Source organism: Gymnodraco acuticeps, unplaced genomic scaffold, assembly GCF_902827175.1.
Source record: "Gymnodraco acuticeps unplaced genomic scaffold, fGymAcu1.1, whole genome shotgun sequence".
Classification (NCBI taxonomy): domain Eukaryota; kingdom Metazoa; phylum Chordata; class Actinopteri; order Perciformes; family Bathydraconidae; genus Gymnodraco; species Gymnodraco acuticeps.
Window position 1 is genome coordinate 1,778,194 of NW_022989768.1, and position 16,210 is coordinate 1,794,403.

Below are 16,210 nucleotides of genomic sequence, written 5' to 3' on the forward strand. Positions count from 1 at the left end.
TCTTTCTACTTCCAGGTGCCTTGCACAAAATGTGATGTACAGTAGTGATTCAAAACTCCATCAAATTTGAAAATGAAATCTGAAATCTTGCTTTAAGCCTATAACCAAAAGTCACCTTGACACATTCACTTTCACTCACACTCCTCAGGGCTTTACTGTGTCACCATAACATATTTGATGAGGATGTCTTTCTGCTCAGATGTCATATTCACACCAAGGCCATCCATTTGCAAACATCAAACTGAACACTGTCCCAAGGTTTTTTTCAAAATTGAATATTAAAGTCAATTCTGCAATAGGCTTTTGTTTGCAAAAGCATCACCAAAAAAAAGTTTTAAAATCCATATTGGCAAGCCCAGTTTGTATGAAGGTGCTCTTAAGTGACATTTGACATGAAAAACTGTCTTCAATCTCAAATTAACGTATTCTGACCATAACGGAAAATTACTCTGCAGGTTTGTATTCATTTAGCTGTAAGTACCATATCAAAGGAAAGGACATTTCCCGTTGTATTCTTTCAGTTCCTGCTTAAAAAGTATCTTTAAAAAATCACATTTTAAACTGTAATGGCTTCACCTGCAGCTGATTAATAATGTTTGCAACACTCATTACTCCAACCCGCATCCAAGTCACAGCAACTCATGAGAAGCCTGGACTGTCAATTTGGAGACATTGAGAATTCCATTATCGCTTCAAGCTCCACTCGAGTGTACAGTTACTGTGTCATTGGTCTTGTGTAATATTTGTGAGCTAAGATTGTATAGGTGTCATATTGGAGCATGAGAGAAACTGAAGAAAGGGAGATGGAAATATGATGGCATAGGTGGGGGGGGGGGGGGGGGGGGGTGTAGTAACAGTGAAGGATCAGTAACAAAGCAAGATTGAACAGAAATTCTTGAAAGTGAGCTGTAGTTGACCACTGATTTCTCTGGAATAGGGAAAAAGCGAGAGCGGGAACAGGAGGGAGGTGAGACATTTTGCACCCCATGATACTGATCAACTGTGGCTCTTGGCTATTTCTTCTTTTCTTCCTCTCTTGCTTTCCATCACCTGCTCAGGCTTTCCTCATGCCTCTTTCTCTGAGCCTCTGGCTTGAAACGATATTACTGACAAGTCAATCTGGGAGCACTGCCTATTGAACTGCATTTACCCAGCTGTGAATAGGTAGTCCCCTCCCCAGCCAGATTCAACTGAGGCCCGACGTCAAATGGCTCCACCAATTGAGCTGTAATAAAGGTGCTCAATAGGAGCCAAAGAGGCTGCCCACGTAATTGCCAAACCACACACACAGAGACACTTTTGCTTCTTATCTTCCACGACACAAGGTTGTTGGGGGTTATTAGCAGGACTGCTGGTTAGGGACACATTTTATTTTTTCATTGATTTGCAAAGAGAGTTACCAAGACATGTTTAAAGAAGCAGCATGAATCAAACTGATTCCAACCCAAATTAAATGTTCGCATGCATCAAAAGCTTAGTTTTTTATATATTATTTTAATTTAGTATTGTGTATGTCAAATAAACCATCACAATTTGCAGCCAGATATAAACAAAATGTTGCAGGGGTCATAGCAGTCAACACACTGTAGTATTAACCTGACTGACAGTATCAGAGATCCTCACGCCAACATCACAGTTCGCTTCTGAAATGATGCCTCCCGGCTTAAAATGCTTTCTGTTTGTCTTTTCGTTTTTTTTACATGTTATGCAGTTAAATTGGGAATAGTTTATTTTCTCGAACATTTATTTAACAATTGTTGTGACATAGATGTGACCTTGACCACAACATCCACAGCTTCGGAAAGGTTGCCAGGGTGCAGTATGACAAGCTGGTGATAATGCACGGCAACATGGAGACGCTGTATCACAACATGCTGGAGTACTTTGCCATTGATCCCAAGAAGACCTCTGTGGAGGAGCTGTTCACTGATCTCAGCAACTTCCGTGCCATGTTCACTGTGAGTATACTGTGCCGCAGATTGACCTATAGTAAAAGCATTCAAAATTATTTTCTGAACTTGTGTGTGGAAGGGAATATTAACATATTACTGTTTATGTTCACATTACATTGAATTTTGCTGGGTTATCGTTGTTGAGATGATTCCAGTGGGATTGGCAGTGCACGAATACAGAAAGAATATGCTTAATTCAGCGTAATCATGTGTTGCTAGTGATGTTTACATGAATGTGTAGGCAATTTACTTCTGGCACCTAAAAACAACTACACTTTTTTAAAGATCTTGGAGTGGCAATTCATGTGGACCGGTGTTGCAAAATACCATTTAAAAACGTGATCAAAAAATACTTTGTGTTATTCTGCTTTACTTCCTACAGTATGTATCAGCAGTGACATTATATAACCTTTAACCATAATACAATTATGAACATGTTTTATTTTTAAACTATTTTAATATTTACTTATTGGCTGGTAAAGACCAATCCTCAACGTCTTTGTGTGATTGTACATCAGACCCCTGTGGTATAAAGCGAAGCAGAACAGTGCCAGTCCTCTGTAGTCCAGTCTCAGCCAGACATTTATGTCATCCCTGGGCTCTGTGGCCTTATCAGTCTGGCTACTGAGAGCTGCAGAGCTGTGGAGACCCACTGTGTTTAATCAGCAGGATTAGTGGCACAGGCCACTGGGTGCTACAGATAATAGTAGCTAATTAGCCTACTAAAGTCCCCGCCCTGCCCCCCACTTAACATGTACCTCACACACACAATTGATTTCATGCCTCTTTTTCACCAGTTATGCTTTTACATTTATTGTAGTGCAAAACCATAGAGACAACTGCACATTAATATGTTCAGCTAGGGTGGTTCTTGTGGTGCGTCTAATGCAGACATGGTATGCATACTGTACAACATATATTCTCTAGTGGATCTGACAATAGCCACTTTTCAGACCAGATGCCTTACCACTAAAATAATCTTTAGAAGATCAGTATTTTTTTAGGCTTTCCCGACATGATCCACTGGTTAAAATGATAATGTCCCATGATAAAGCCAACTGCTACCCAAAAGAAAACCACATTAACAGAGTGAAGCTTTTACATGAGCAACTTTACTCAAAGCTACAGCTGTGAAGCTTTACAATAAACTGCACAACTTACATTATGAGTTTGCCAAATTCTCAAATATATTTGACAAATGAGATTATTATTTTAAAATGTAATTTCAAAAGGTATTTGGATCATCATTTTAGTTATCTATTTTTATGGCCACAGAAGGCTGGAAATGTCTCATCATTCAGTCTCTCTTATGTTTTGGTCAAATTCACATACTAACACTTAGTTGTCACATATAATGATATACTGTATCATACCTGAAGCTAAAGTCACTGTAGTATCTACACAATCTTCATAGGCTCGAAGAAACAGGCAATCACACAACAAAGGTTCCCAGATGCTTTCCCTTTTCATATTTGTTTCCCTATTCTACTCATCCCATGACTTCTCTGGGGTGATTACTTTCCTCACTAGTATCCAAAACACAGTTAATCACTGGTTGTGTTCCGAGATGAATCAGACCGAGACTGAATGTTACCAAACTCAATATGTTTCATGCATTTGTTTAATGCCAGTTGATATTAATGAGAATCATCTAGTTGATATGCGATTGGCAGAATATTTACTCATTGTGCAGCTCTAATCCCTTTTTATTTCAGCTCCATAGTTTAGGCTTGAGTTCTGCTGTAGTGTTTATGTTCCGCCCAAACATAACAGTTAATGACTGGGCCAGTGAAAGGTGAACAATCCAAGTGTTATAAAGACTAGCATTATATGTTCAAAACTCCAAAGGTAGCTATTTATTTCACTGCGATAGGTCAGCAATTCATTCAAATGGTCACTTCAGACAGACATATCGTGGGAGAAGCCAAGGCTAGGTCAATGAGCGTAGGCATGCAATAAATCTCCGCTCCGTGACCTCTCGGTCAAATCTGTGTCAGCATTTACCTTGCTGTGCCAAGGCCCATGCTAATAGGTGTGTGCTGTCTGAGGCAAACTAAGCCTTGAGCTGTGTGTGTGTGTGTGTGTGTGTGTGTGTGTGTGTGTGTGTGTGTGTGTGTGTGTGTGTGTGTGTGTGTGTGTGTGTGTGTGTGTGTGTGTGTGTGTGTGTGTGTGTGTGTGTGTGTGTGTGTGTGTGTGTGTGTGTGTGTGTGTGTGTGTGTGTGTGTGTGTGTGTGTGTGTGTGTGTGTGTGTGTGTGTGTGTGTGTGTGTGTGTGTGTGTGTGTGTGTGTGTGTGTGTGTGTGTGTGTGTGTGTGTGTGTGTGTGTGTGTGTGTGTGTGTGTGTGTGTGTGTGTGTGTGTGTGTGTGTTGGTGTCTGTGTGTGTGTGTGTGTGTCTGTGGTGTGTCATTTTCTGTTACCAATTTTTATAGGGAGAGCTGCTTAGCTTTTTCACTCACAAATACGGACACACACCCGTGTATACAACACACACACACACACACGTACGTACAGCATGCTCAGTCACCCGTAGGAAGGAGACCCAGGGCGAGGCCGCACATCTGACAGGAATCCAATTGAGCGTGTCTAATGGCGGACATCCAGGAGAGGAAGAGGAGGGGGGAAGCAGACCTGTAGTGATGAAGGAGAGTGGAGAGCAATTTCCTCAGATAGCTGGTTCTCTCTCTCTTTCCATCCTTCAACTCTACATTACAGTGAAAATGGATGCTTTGTCATAAGGCAAAGATCACATGACTCTTCTTCTTTTTGTAGTTTCAGACTTTTCACTGTCAGTATCAAAATGTATAGTTTATTATTTTCAGTAGAAAAAGGATTGCCTTCAATGTTGGAAATGATGGATACGTATATTTTAGATTAATAATTCAGATTTAAAACAAACAACACCAGCCTTACCTCGGCTTTAATTAACAGTTTTATACTCAGTTGTGTCCACGCTGACTACTTTTGTCTTTGATCAGTCTAATAGTGTTAGTTGGTTGTGTCATTTAAGAAGATAGAATGGCCCTTTTGTTTGGTTTTAACAGCGATGTTTGGATGTGATTTACTGTTCTATTCTATTTGTGTAGTTTAAGAGTGATCCTCTCTTAAACAGGCCCACTTGTTGTATTGACCCGTTATTGACTCATCATTGTTTTCCCGCTGCTGGCAGCAGTAAAGGGTCGGGTTTGAAATTAGATGTACTCTTTGCCTCTACAGAGCTCTTCAGTGTATCTGCATAGCTATATCATGGAAACCACCTGCCATTCCTTTTTTTTGTTGCTTTGATAGTATTGAACCTGGCATGGAAATGTCCATGGGTTTGTCGGTCAGACAGTCTGCCATTGCAGACCAGACTGAATTAAATCAAACTTTGACTTGGGTTGTCATGACACTTTCTGCAGACAGTCATCATGGTCTCAATGTGTTGAACTTGACTGACTCTGGTGCCCTGACTTTTCCTCTTACACTGCCATTAGGTTGACATTGGCTGTCTATTGATTGGATTGGCATGACACTTGATGAAATATATAAAGCCCCTAAAGGACTTATCCTTACGACTTTTGGTGGTCCATTGACATTTTATCATGCGCCACCAGCGTTGTACTTTTTCAGTGCAATATCTCAACTTCTACTTGATATATTAGCCCAAAACTGTGTACAAACAAATATAATCCTCAAATGATGGTGCCTGATTACTTTTCTGATCTAATTACTCAATGTGTATGGTCTCCTCTGGTTACATTTTGATTCATAACTACCATCATTAATTTGGTTAATGGCTACACATTCCTGCAATACTACTGACTTTCCCATCATCCTCAATTCTACTTTGTGTAACGCTTTGTTCACATGCCAACACGCTAAACTATGATTGGGAACAATGTAAACCTCAGCATGTTAACATCATTGTCACTATGAGCATGTTAAGATGCTGGTGTTATTAGTAGCTTCAAAGCACCATATTGTCACTGTATAGCTTTACAAAACAGCTAACATGGCTTTAGACTCTACTCTCTTAAGAAGATAGACCATCTTCTTAAGAGAGTAGAGTCTAAAGCCATGTTAGCTGTTCATTATTTGCCAACATGTCTAACTAGTTGCATAACATTATAAAAACTTACTTTATTTTAAAGTTTACAAAAATATAGATGTTAAATTGAATGGATAATCCAATCTTTGAGGCTGTTGTAATCAGTTATTTTGAAAATAGTCTGTGACGAGGGTAGCGATGGCTCTGTTTGGTTGTTATAGTGCAAGTACGTTTACATTCTGCTATGCTAATCAAATTTGACTTTTTAATCAGAGCGCTGCTTGATAGTGAAGAGGGGAAGGCCTGTCAGACGTTTGACCATGTTCACATTAAACGTCCACCTCCGCTGAACACTAATCAGGGATAACTTAATTGTTGTTTATTGGAAATGTATTATGTGTCAGTACTTTTGTACTTCCCTTATTTTCTTCATTCTTTCTGTCCATAATGTACCAAAGTGGATGCCCATTAAGAATGTACTAATTTGTGAATCAGTGGTTGCCAGGAGCAACTCACAGTTTCATTACATTAAATCAAAGTACATTTTGTGGAGGAGTTGGTTTTATATATTTTTTAAAAGAGCTGTGAACAGCCATTTGGTATTCAACTTTCTTCAGCGCTCTCCTCTTCTTTTGATTTTCTATAAGCCTGTTGAGTGGCACACACCAGTTTCGTTAGCTTCTATTCTCTTTTTACGTGAGAGCGCTCAGATAAATGTTGTCTTTAATATGTCTGGTAAGCTGCCAACAAAATGAAATGTCACTGTGGTCTGCATGAATAAGAACAGAATATTCTCTCCAGTAAAAGATCAAGGTCACAGCGTGCGGATGTGCAGCATTTGATAGCAAACATGGAGCATAGGAGGGATTTTGACTTCTTATTATGCAGCTTTACATGAACCAAGAGGATACGGGATACTGTGAATATAGTATACTGTTAAACACCTATTGTTCATTTGAGTTTTCATATCTCCATATTTAAATTGGCTTGGCGTTAGTTATTCAACTAAGGTGACCAGCTATTTTCTGGGTTGAAGAAAAACAGTATGTAACTGTCTAACCTTGACATAACAGCTTCATAAGTATGATGCTATACTGACTTGTAATCGGGGGAGTGGTGCCTGTGTTAATGCCAGGAGGTATAGACTATAATCAACTTGCTTTATTTGGTGAAAAAGTCTTCTGGTTTTGACTCATTGTTATTGTGTTTCCTAATGGACAGAAAGCTAAAGTAACTCTAACCAATACCTGCTTCTAACTTTAGCTAATACCGCTAGTTAGCTAGGGCAGGCAATATAGCCGGTTAGTCGCATTTGCAGGCTTACTTTGTCTTGTGTTTTTGCACGTGCTTTGGCTGTAATCAAAGCTTTCAACTAGTTTCAGATCATAAGCAATATCATAAGAAATGCATGTGTGTACACCTATACATATTTATGACTGAAGTGCACAAGGGAATTGAACTCTGCAGGGGTGCTAAATTGCACAATTACCAAATCGTACATTATTTACATCAGTCTCCTACAGTGGCAGGTACAAGAGAGTCCCCTGGTCACTTGTACGCAGACTTAATAACCGTCTTTCAGTGGGGCTCAGTAAGTGACTGCCTGTCTTTATCGTGCCACTGTCTTTTTTCAAGTACTACACCGTATATTTTTGTAGTGAGTGTGTATTTATTGGGATCCATTAATGTTGGTGGCATTACTATTCTTCTACTGACCCGCCTGTCAAGCTGGGGTGTGTGAATAAAGCAAGAGGAGGGGAGACGAGGGGGAGGAGTTGGGTGTTTGATAAAAGCCCAGACTCCTTTTATTTAAGTGACTGGCTATTGATCTGGATACCAATCATGCTAGCACTCTATTCAACCATATGCAGTTTGTCTCTTGGCTGTGGCATTATTGAGCTATCGACACTATGGTATGAGTTTAACAACCCTGCAGCAAAGGGATTATAGAGCCGGTACCCACAGTGTTGGATGTATTGTAGATAGTATACCAACAATAAAGCAGGCAGGCATAATAGAGAGGAAAAGTCCCGCCCTTCTACATGTACTTCCGCCCCATGGGACCTTATTTCAGAAAAATGATGTATTGAAGTCAGTGGGGAGAGAAAGATTATCTTTCGATCCCGTTTGAATTGTGCCATGAATTACACATATGATGATTGTCAATTTAAAAAATAATTTCCATGTAAAAAAAGTCACAGTTTGTCGTAAAACTGTTGAAATATAAGACTATGAAAAATACGAAACTAGAAAGACTACAAATCCCAGAGTCGCGTAAGTGATGTCATTAACGTTACACATTACACTCGTGTTACTCACCGAAACCTTGTAAAGACGGTCCCGCATGCTGGCTCTTACGGAACCGACTAACTCCCCTTTTTCGTATGTACATCTCTCAACATGCCCAGACTTGTAGTGATTTTCACCTCTTTTAATACTTTTCGCCTCATTCTGAAAGAAAGAGGTGAAATGTGCCAACGTGACGGCCATCTTGGTGTTGGTGACGTGTGCGAGACCAGAGATGTAGTTCATTGAGCGTTTCACACAAATAAATGTGTTACTTCACAGTTTTACGACACACTTTTATTTTTTTGACTTGAAAAAATATACATATTGGCTTCACCAGGTCAGCAATAGGAAAAGCCATTTATTTTTCAGGACTTAAAAAATATCAACCAGCAATGCCTTATAGCAACATATACTGCTCGCTCTTTCAGTACAATAATTAAATTTAAACAATAAATAACATGCAATGCTAAAAACTCTACCCCAATCATTTTTGGGTCATCAAAAATACATTACATGAGGAAAGATTATGGCCAAAAAATTGAAAAGACGCTGTACATTTGAAACGGGGATAAAGAGGTAAAAGTGACAACCGAAAGCACATAGCGCCCAGGTGGCTCACCTCGCAGACCCTCTGTTGTTCTGGTGTCTGAATTCATCTTCGTCAAGTCGTTTTGTGTCTGGCAAGACCAGGCTGATATCCAGCTTGGAAGCTTCATCTGACTTAATGGTGCCTGATAATGATGTCTTTAGTGTTTGACAGCTGCCTCTGCCTTTGACAGGCTCTGTACTACTGTAATTAACCCCAGTTAGCAATTGGTCTTGTTTCTTCTTTATTTCTGTCTTTGCTCATCTTACTTCCTCCCTCTCCCCACAGCAAGCTCTAAAGGATAACCTGAAGCGGAGAGAAACGGAGGAGAAGCAGAGGAGAGCACGTGCAGCGAAGGAGAAAGCTGAGCGTGAGAAGCAAGAGAGACAGCAGAAGAAGAGGAGGCTGCTGGAAGTCAATGGAGGTAGAGATCGTTCATTCTTCTTTGCCAGTCAACTCATGCATCGTCAAGCCCTTTACAGAGATACACATGGTGCAAGAGATCAATCAAAGACAATGGCTGTCATTTATCAGGCAAACATAAGCACCATTTTAATGAATTATAGGAGATACCTTTTTTCTCACAATTCAGTTTTCTTTTAGAAAGTTAAAACTCACAAAGTCATTTGTGTTTATATGTGATTGATTGGCAAGCAGTTAAGTATTGCTTGAAATAATTGAATACAAAATTACTGGTTGCCCGATTGAAAGATAATGTCAAAAAAGTGTTTTAAAGAATATGTCACTCCTATGACATCTCCATTAAATGATTAGTTTCAACTTGTTATTTCTGACCAATTAATCTTTCAAATGTAGTTTACTACTTTTTGAAAAGCACACATTATCTTGCACTACATTGCAACTCACTGTATTGTGTATTCTGTCTTATGAAGGTAATATTCACATTAGGGCTGCACGATATTGGAAAAAACTGACATTGCGATTTTTTTTACCCCCTGCGATATATATTGCGATATGAAAACATACAGGAATTTAAGAAAAGACAGTTTTTTTTCCGAAAACCATCCTTTCTTGAACTTTAATGCTATACAATTTGTTTAACTATATTTAACCAGATGAAGGATTTTAGTCACAGACGTCTGGATCTTAAGATTAAAATGTATTATGATTGATTGATCCAAGTACGGACGTTCACCTTGACCTTTCTCTGCAAGTCAGATCACAAGTTACATGACAAATGACCAGGATAGATGATTACTGAAATTCATCCAGGTCAGTTGGTTCAAAGACAGCCTCAAAATTCTGTATTAATTGAATACGTCTACACTCACAATGTATATTAATACATATTACATTACATATTGACATTAGATGTTTAACAGCACAGGTCTTGAACTAAAGCAACAAGCTACATTGTTTTTATCCACCTGCCTGTTGTAATAGCAATGCAGCCAAATGATGCATTGAGAATGATCTGCCTAAAGAAACATCTACTGGCCTAATCAATTGAGTTCAAAAATCAGTCACAAAATATGCAGAAAAGCAATCACTCTCAAGTCGGGACATTTTAATAAGGTACCAATAACTAAAATGTATTAAAATTAACATTTCAGACTGTGTCAACAAGCCCTTACAAGAATTGTATCTAATGGATTAGGGGCTTGTAAGGAGGGTTCTGGCATCACATTGTAGAGGTAACCAGCAGAACAGTTGATCCTGGCTCATGTTTGTGGACAGCAATACGATATGTCCCCCCACAACGCAGTGTTGCAGAATAAAGAGCAGTTTCCTTGTAGATTCCTGTATTGTGTAATGACGTGTAGTACTTTTCAATAGTAATTTCTAAATATATTACATTACATTACATGACATTGCATTTAGCTGACGCTTTTATCCAAAGCGACTTACAATAAGTACATTCGACCAGGGAGACACAACCTTGAAGAAAACAGAATCATATAAGTACATCAGGTTTCATAGAGCCAAAACATTTCAAGTGCTACTCAACTGGCTTTAGATAAGCCAGTCCTTTATTAGTATAAAAGTGCTTCGTTAATAGTTCTAACGCTCGAAGTGGAGTCGAAAGAGATGAGTTTTCAGTTTGCGCCGGAAGATGTGCAAGCTATCTGCTGTCCTGATGTCAATGGGGAGCTCATTCCACCATCTTGGAGCCAGGACAGCAAACCCACGTGTTTTCGCCGATGGGAACTTATATATATATATATATATATATATATATATATATATATATATATATATATATAATTGGCACGGTTTGTCAGTAATTGTTTTAGGTAGTGTATTAAAAAAAGTTTTTCTCTAAAGCTATCCATTGCTTTGGTGCTCAGATATAACGTAGCTGGAATGATAACTCTTTTTTACAAAGCAGGTTCAGACATTACTATAAGGAAATAACGCATCTATCTTATGCCAGAGCATCTGGTTCTGGCTGCCAGTAGTTTTATATGTGTTTTTCCTTCTCCTTTGGAGAACTACCAATGCCATTAACTTGCTCAACAGTGCAGCCTCCAGAACGTTTTCCAATGCCAAAGCCATGGCTGCCAGTGCAGTGGAGCTTGGCAATCGTAGCCCTGCGCTAGCATCTATAGCTAACAGGACTATGCCAGCCAGTGGAGAACTCCTGTACATGTTAGAGTTCAAGTAGAGAACCACCATGCTCCATCCAGGACAAAGTACTGCTGTGGGCACACTACCTAGCCAAACCAAGGTCTCTTTTAGCTACATCATAATCCAAACCTTTCCCTGTTCCCTTCTCTCTCGCCTGGACATCCCTCAATTATCATCCTTTGCCAATGAGCAGAGTTAAACAGTGGTGGACTCATCCATATGATGAGGCATGCTAAATTGAAAATAATTTATGGGATCTAGTTATGTAATGTGTGTCAATACGTTAGCATGAGCTGTATGTCACCCTCTGTCATGCTGTGGTTATTACAACTTATTGAGAGTAAATGGTCTGCAGATAAAAACACAATGCATGACTCAGTTTCTGCATTGGCAGACATAATATTTGGAGAAGGTGCTCCTACTGTACTCGTAACATAAACTTTCATTTTAGAATAATGAACAAAGATATCCAAGTTTAAGTCAGATTTGTTTATGTGGATCACTTCCCTATCAATGTGCTCTTTTTTCCCCTTTATTTTATTCATACAAATACAACAAATGCTATGTGTGTGTGTGTGTGAGAGACAGAGGGGAAGATGTGCAGTGCCTTTTAAATACATGTTTACCCTATGGTCTGCTATTATTAATGCAGTATCTGCTGTATCACCACACACAAACACAAATCCCCAGCAGGAAGCATGTTGCTGGCAGCATCATGCTGTGGTTAAGCTTCACTGCAGAAGGCCCTGGATGGTGGAGAGTAAAATGAATGCATTAGACAGTAGAGGAATCCTGAAAACAGAACCTTACTGCATTATTTTAAAAAAAAACTGTGACTGAGGAAACAATTTAATTTCCCGCAAAACTGGCTTAAAAACAACATGGTTGATGCCCGGAAGTGAACCAAACACTATCCAAAGCAAAATCTGAGCAGTTTTGTTCTGATTTGTGTTGTAAACTAAGAAAAGGGACTTCATTTATATCGTCACTGTACAGTATATACTTAGCACATGTTAATGGTTTGTGTGTGAAGTTAGTTAATCTCTCAAATTGACAGCATCAATGTCTTTCCTCTGCGTGTGTGTTGAGTTGAGTTTCTTGCAAACTTATTTTTTAGAAAAACTAGTTCAGAAATATGAAAATCATGAGAATAAACTTCCGCCAAATTTGTCAGAAAGGCTTATACAAATATGCCTAGAGCTTGAAATGTACTTAGATACGCTCAAATTAAGATAAAGCTAAAGGCAAACTCGATGACATCCCCGGGTAGTGATGTTTCTGGCAATGGATGACACACACACACAGATTTTCAGGATGAATATGATAGAGATTTGGCATTGTGCTGCAGACGCAGAACAGGATTTACTCTCTCTCCGTCTCTTTCTCTCTCTCTCACACACACACACACACACACACACACACACACACACACACACACACACACACACACACACACTTTCACTCTGTCTGTCAGCCTATTTATTAACTAAAGAGCTTTCTCTTTGTTTGTCAGGGAGGATTGTCCTCAATGGAGATTTTCTGTGTAATCATCTGATTATCCATCAATTCCCTAAAAAGCCCCAGAGAGGCTGCATATCCACATTATGCTGAAGGGCACACCAATAAGACACAGTGGTAGGTAGGGGGGAGGGCTTCCTGGAGGAACTGATCATAATGGATGTTTAGCTCCTTTACTTTCTGCAGGTATCTGCATGTAGGTCGGTTTTTAGCTTTGCCTACTTATATTTTCCTGAAATATGAGCTTCTCCCAGTTTCCTACTCTTTCCATTGGTCTCTTCTGTGTACCACATACCGGGCTTCTGCCTACACAATCATATGCAGCCTGGCTTCGTCATCTGTATGTGTTCTGGCAGTCTGAGAGAGGGTAGGCATCAGCTTGCACCATTTGCATAGAGCCCTATGGAGATTGAAATGCAGATTGAATAGGTGTTTTTCCTCCTCCTCTAGCTGTGCCTGGCTTGTGTATGACAAATCTGTTGCATTAACTCCCAGGGTAGGCCGGAAGTGGGAATATTTGTGGAGCGACAAATGACACATCAGAGCTTTATTTAACATTCCCTACATGGCTACAAGCGATGAACTATTAAGATGTCAAATAAAAGAACAGCTAGAGATGCAACTCGGCATGCAAATATGCTAAAAGGATAGGAGGGGCGTGAGAAAGAGAGAGATAGGGGAAGAACATGTGAAGATTGTATAAGCTACTGTATGTTATCATGAGCTATAAATACTAAAGGCAACATATTGCCCCCTTATATCATTACATTTAATTTGGGGACCCTTTTATCAGCAATTTTGGGTTAAGTTTCTTGCCCAATGACACTACATGTTGACTCCGGGGCTGGGGTAGACAACTGTTTCTCCCCCTGAGCATGATGCTCATATACTGTAGCTGGTTTAGATGAGACGGTTCCCTGTGTTGCTGTGGGTGCGCATCATTTGTATTCCAAGGTGTATAAATATGTGGGACCCAACACAAAGCCATGTATTGTCAAAACACTTTGGTCTGAAAAGTGTGAATAAATCGACGGAACCTTGTTCATACTTCTGTTGAACCCATCTGTTTTGTATCGTGGTGCTGTGCCACAGTATATCAGTGATGCAATGTTTTCTCTCTACTAGTTTGTAGTGAGAGCCAGATTGTTGGTGCAGAGTGGGTGCAGTTACTCTTCAAAGAGTTAGTTTGAATTGGTTTGATGTTATTTAATCTGCTATATTTTGGTGTCTGGATCCAGACCTGCTTGCTTCTACTTAAAGGGGACCTATCATGCAAAATGCACTTTTGTGCCCCGGTGTTCCAGGGAACTCACCAAGTGTCAGAAAACATAACCCTCTCTATTTTCCTCCATACCCAAATCTCTAAAAAAGGGGCTGCAACGGATCTGATACATTGATTGATTGATTGATCTGATACAGACTGATCCAGATTTGAACACTGTCCTGACGTCAGGACGGTGGCGCTACGGCTATTGGTCAATTCTCCACCTATTAGGGGAATGAGAGGTTGGGCCACTGCCGGCCATTGCTGCTCAAAAGCACTGGAGACGCTGTAGTACATATGCCAGGCCTGTAAGTGGCGCTGTAGTCTGCCACAAAAGCAGCGAAGAAGACTTCCCTTGCATGGTTGCCATGGTTGCCCTTATGTTTATTCTCCGCTGTGGCTCTTGTTCTCCCTCCCCGAGGCAAGCGTTTGCGCCTCCTGCTTTAAAACAAATGAATAATGACTCTATATAATCATATGTAAGGGATAATGTGCCGATCTAGATCCCTCCGCTTCGCGTCGGGCTCCTGATCAGCCTGTCGGTGTTCTTTTCCCCATAATGACCGCGTTGCTGCACATTATCCCGCTTATTACATGGCCACATTCTCAACAAAGTAACGACATGACTCCCAATATTAATTTAAATGCTTTTATGGATTTAGAAAATGATTTTTTTTTAAAAATGTGTATGTATTGATTTAAATTGACATGCATCCGCTAAGAAAAAGAGTCCGTTGTTACTGTTGGAACTAACGTAGCAACAGCAGGAACTGCTTCGATAGCGTTTTTGAGGAGCTTTTTGATTACAGATTTGAAAACATTGTTGCCTGCTTTAAAAGTAGCACAATTCATTATGTCAAACCTTGGAAAGTATCTAGATATCCCTGCCCTAATGCCAAAGTAACTGCCAACTCCTCTCTCCTGCAGGGGGGCGTGGTCAGTTGCAGCTCACAGAATCAGCCCCCTGCAAAAACAGGGCTGAAAAGAGCAAATAGAGCGAAATGAGGCATGGCTAAAATGCAGTATCTGTTTGGTATTTTGAAAGAAAATATATATTTATATACTTTATATAGGTATGGCCCTACAATATATGTTTCAAATATAGCATGATAGGTCCACTTTAACTTTAGAAATACAATTGTGTTTAATTGTCCATAATTTAAAATGAACTCCAAATGTCACCCCTTTTTAAGTGGCATCTTTTGTTATGTTGACTAGTTAGAGATGTACTTCATTATCTGTCATGATGAACTGATAAGGCTTTATTTGACTGACTCAGATTATTTTGATTCCCTATCCTAACGGTGTCATTTGCCCATTGTAATTCTTATTCATTTCTCGGAAATAATGTTTGCCAAAACCCTGTACTATCAGAACATCCTGCCATGGAGTGGATGAACTATACATTGTAAAGTTTCAATAATAATGCCTTTAACAGATTGCTGAATACATTGATTGCCAACAAGTTCTGCTTGTGACATCTTAGTACAGACTATATCTTCCTGTAACCCCCCATCATACTGTGGGCAGTGTGTGCCCATACTGACTGACTTTGAACACCTTTTTGAGGCCTTAAAGCGTAAAACTATACATTATGTCAGGAAATAAACAAGAAACCATTAAGGAAAAACCAGAAGTTATCATTGTTATGTAGTGTAACTTTGTTTTAACTTTTTCCTACCCTAGTTATCACCTGGAACAAAGTCCTGGCCCCCCGGGTGGGTAACTGTTCTGTTGGGTGAAGGATCATTTCATAGGCTTACTCTGAGTGTAAGGTTATCACACGTGATTAGGTTTATGTGTGCTTCTTCTTGGCATGGTGCAACTGCTAAAACATGAAAAGTCAGCAAAGCCATGTGAGAATGATTCATAGTAAGGTTATTAACGTAGTTATGGTGGTGCGTGTCATTCATTTGCACATCATTATTCATCATCCAGAGAATGGCTTGACTACTTTCTCAGAGAGAGAGAGAGAGAGAGAGAGA

General features: G+C 39.7%; 1 protein-coding gene across 5 annotated transcripts in view; it reads left to right on the forward strand.

Annotated features, from left to right (window-relative positions):
* The window catches only part of LOC117548142 (protein diaphanous homolog 3-like), a 182,841-nt gene that overhangs the window by 90,841 nt on the left and 75,790 nt on the right, over positions 1-16,210 (forward strand). For all 5 annotated transcript variants that reach the window (XM_034219218.1, XM_034219192.1, XM_034219210.1 and 2 more), the window contains 2 exons: positions 1,794-1,958; positions 9,143-9,278. In XM_034219218.1, the coding sequence (XP_034075109.1) occupies positions 1,794-1,958; positions 9,143-9,278 (301 nt within the window). The remainder of the gene's footprint in view (positions 1-1,793; positions 1,959-9,142; positions 9,279-16,210) is intronic.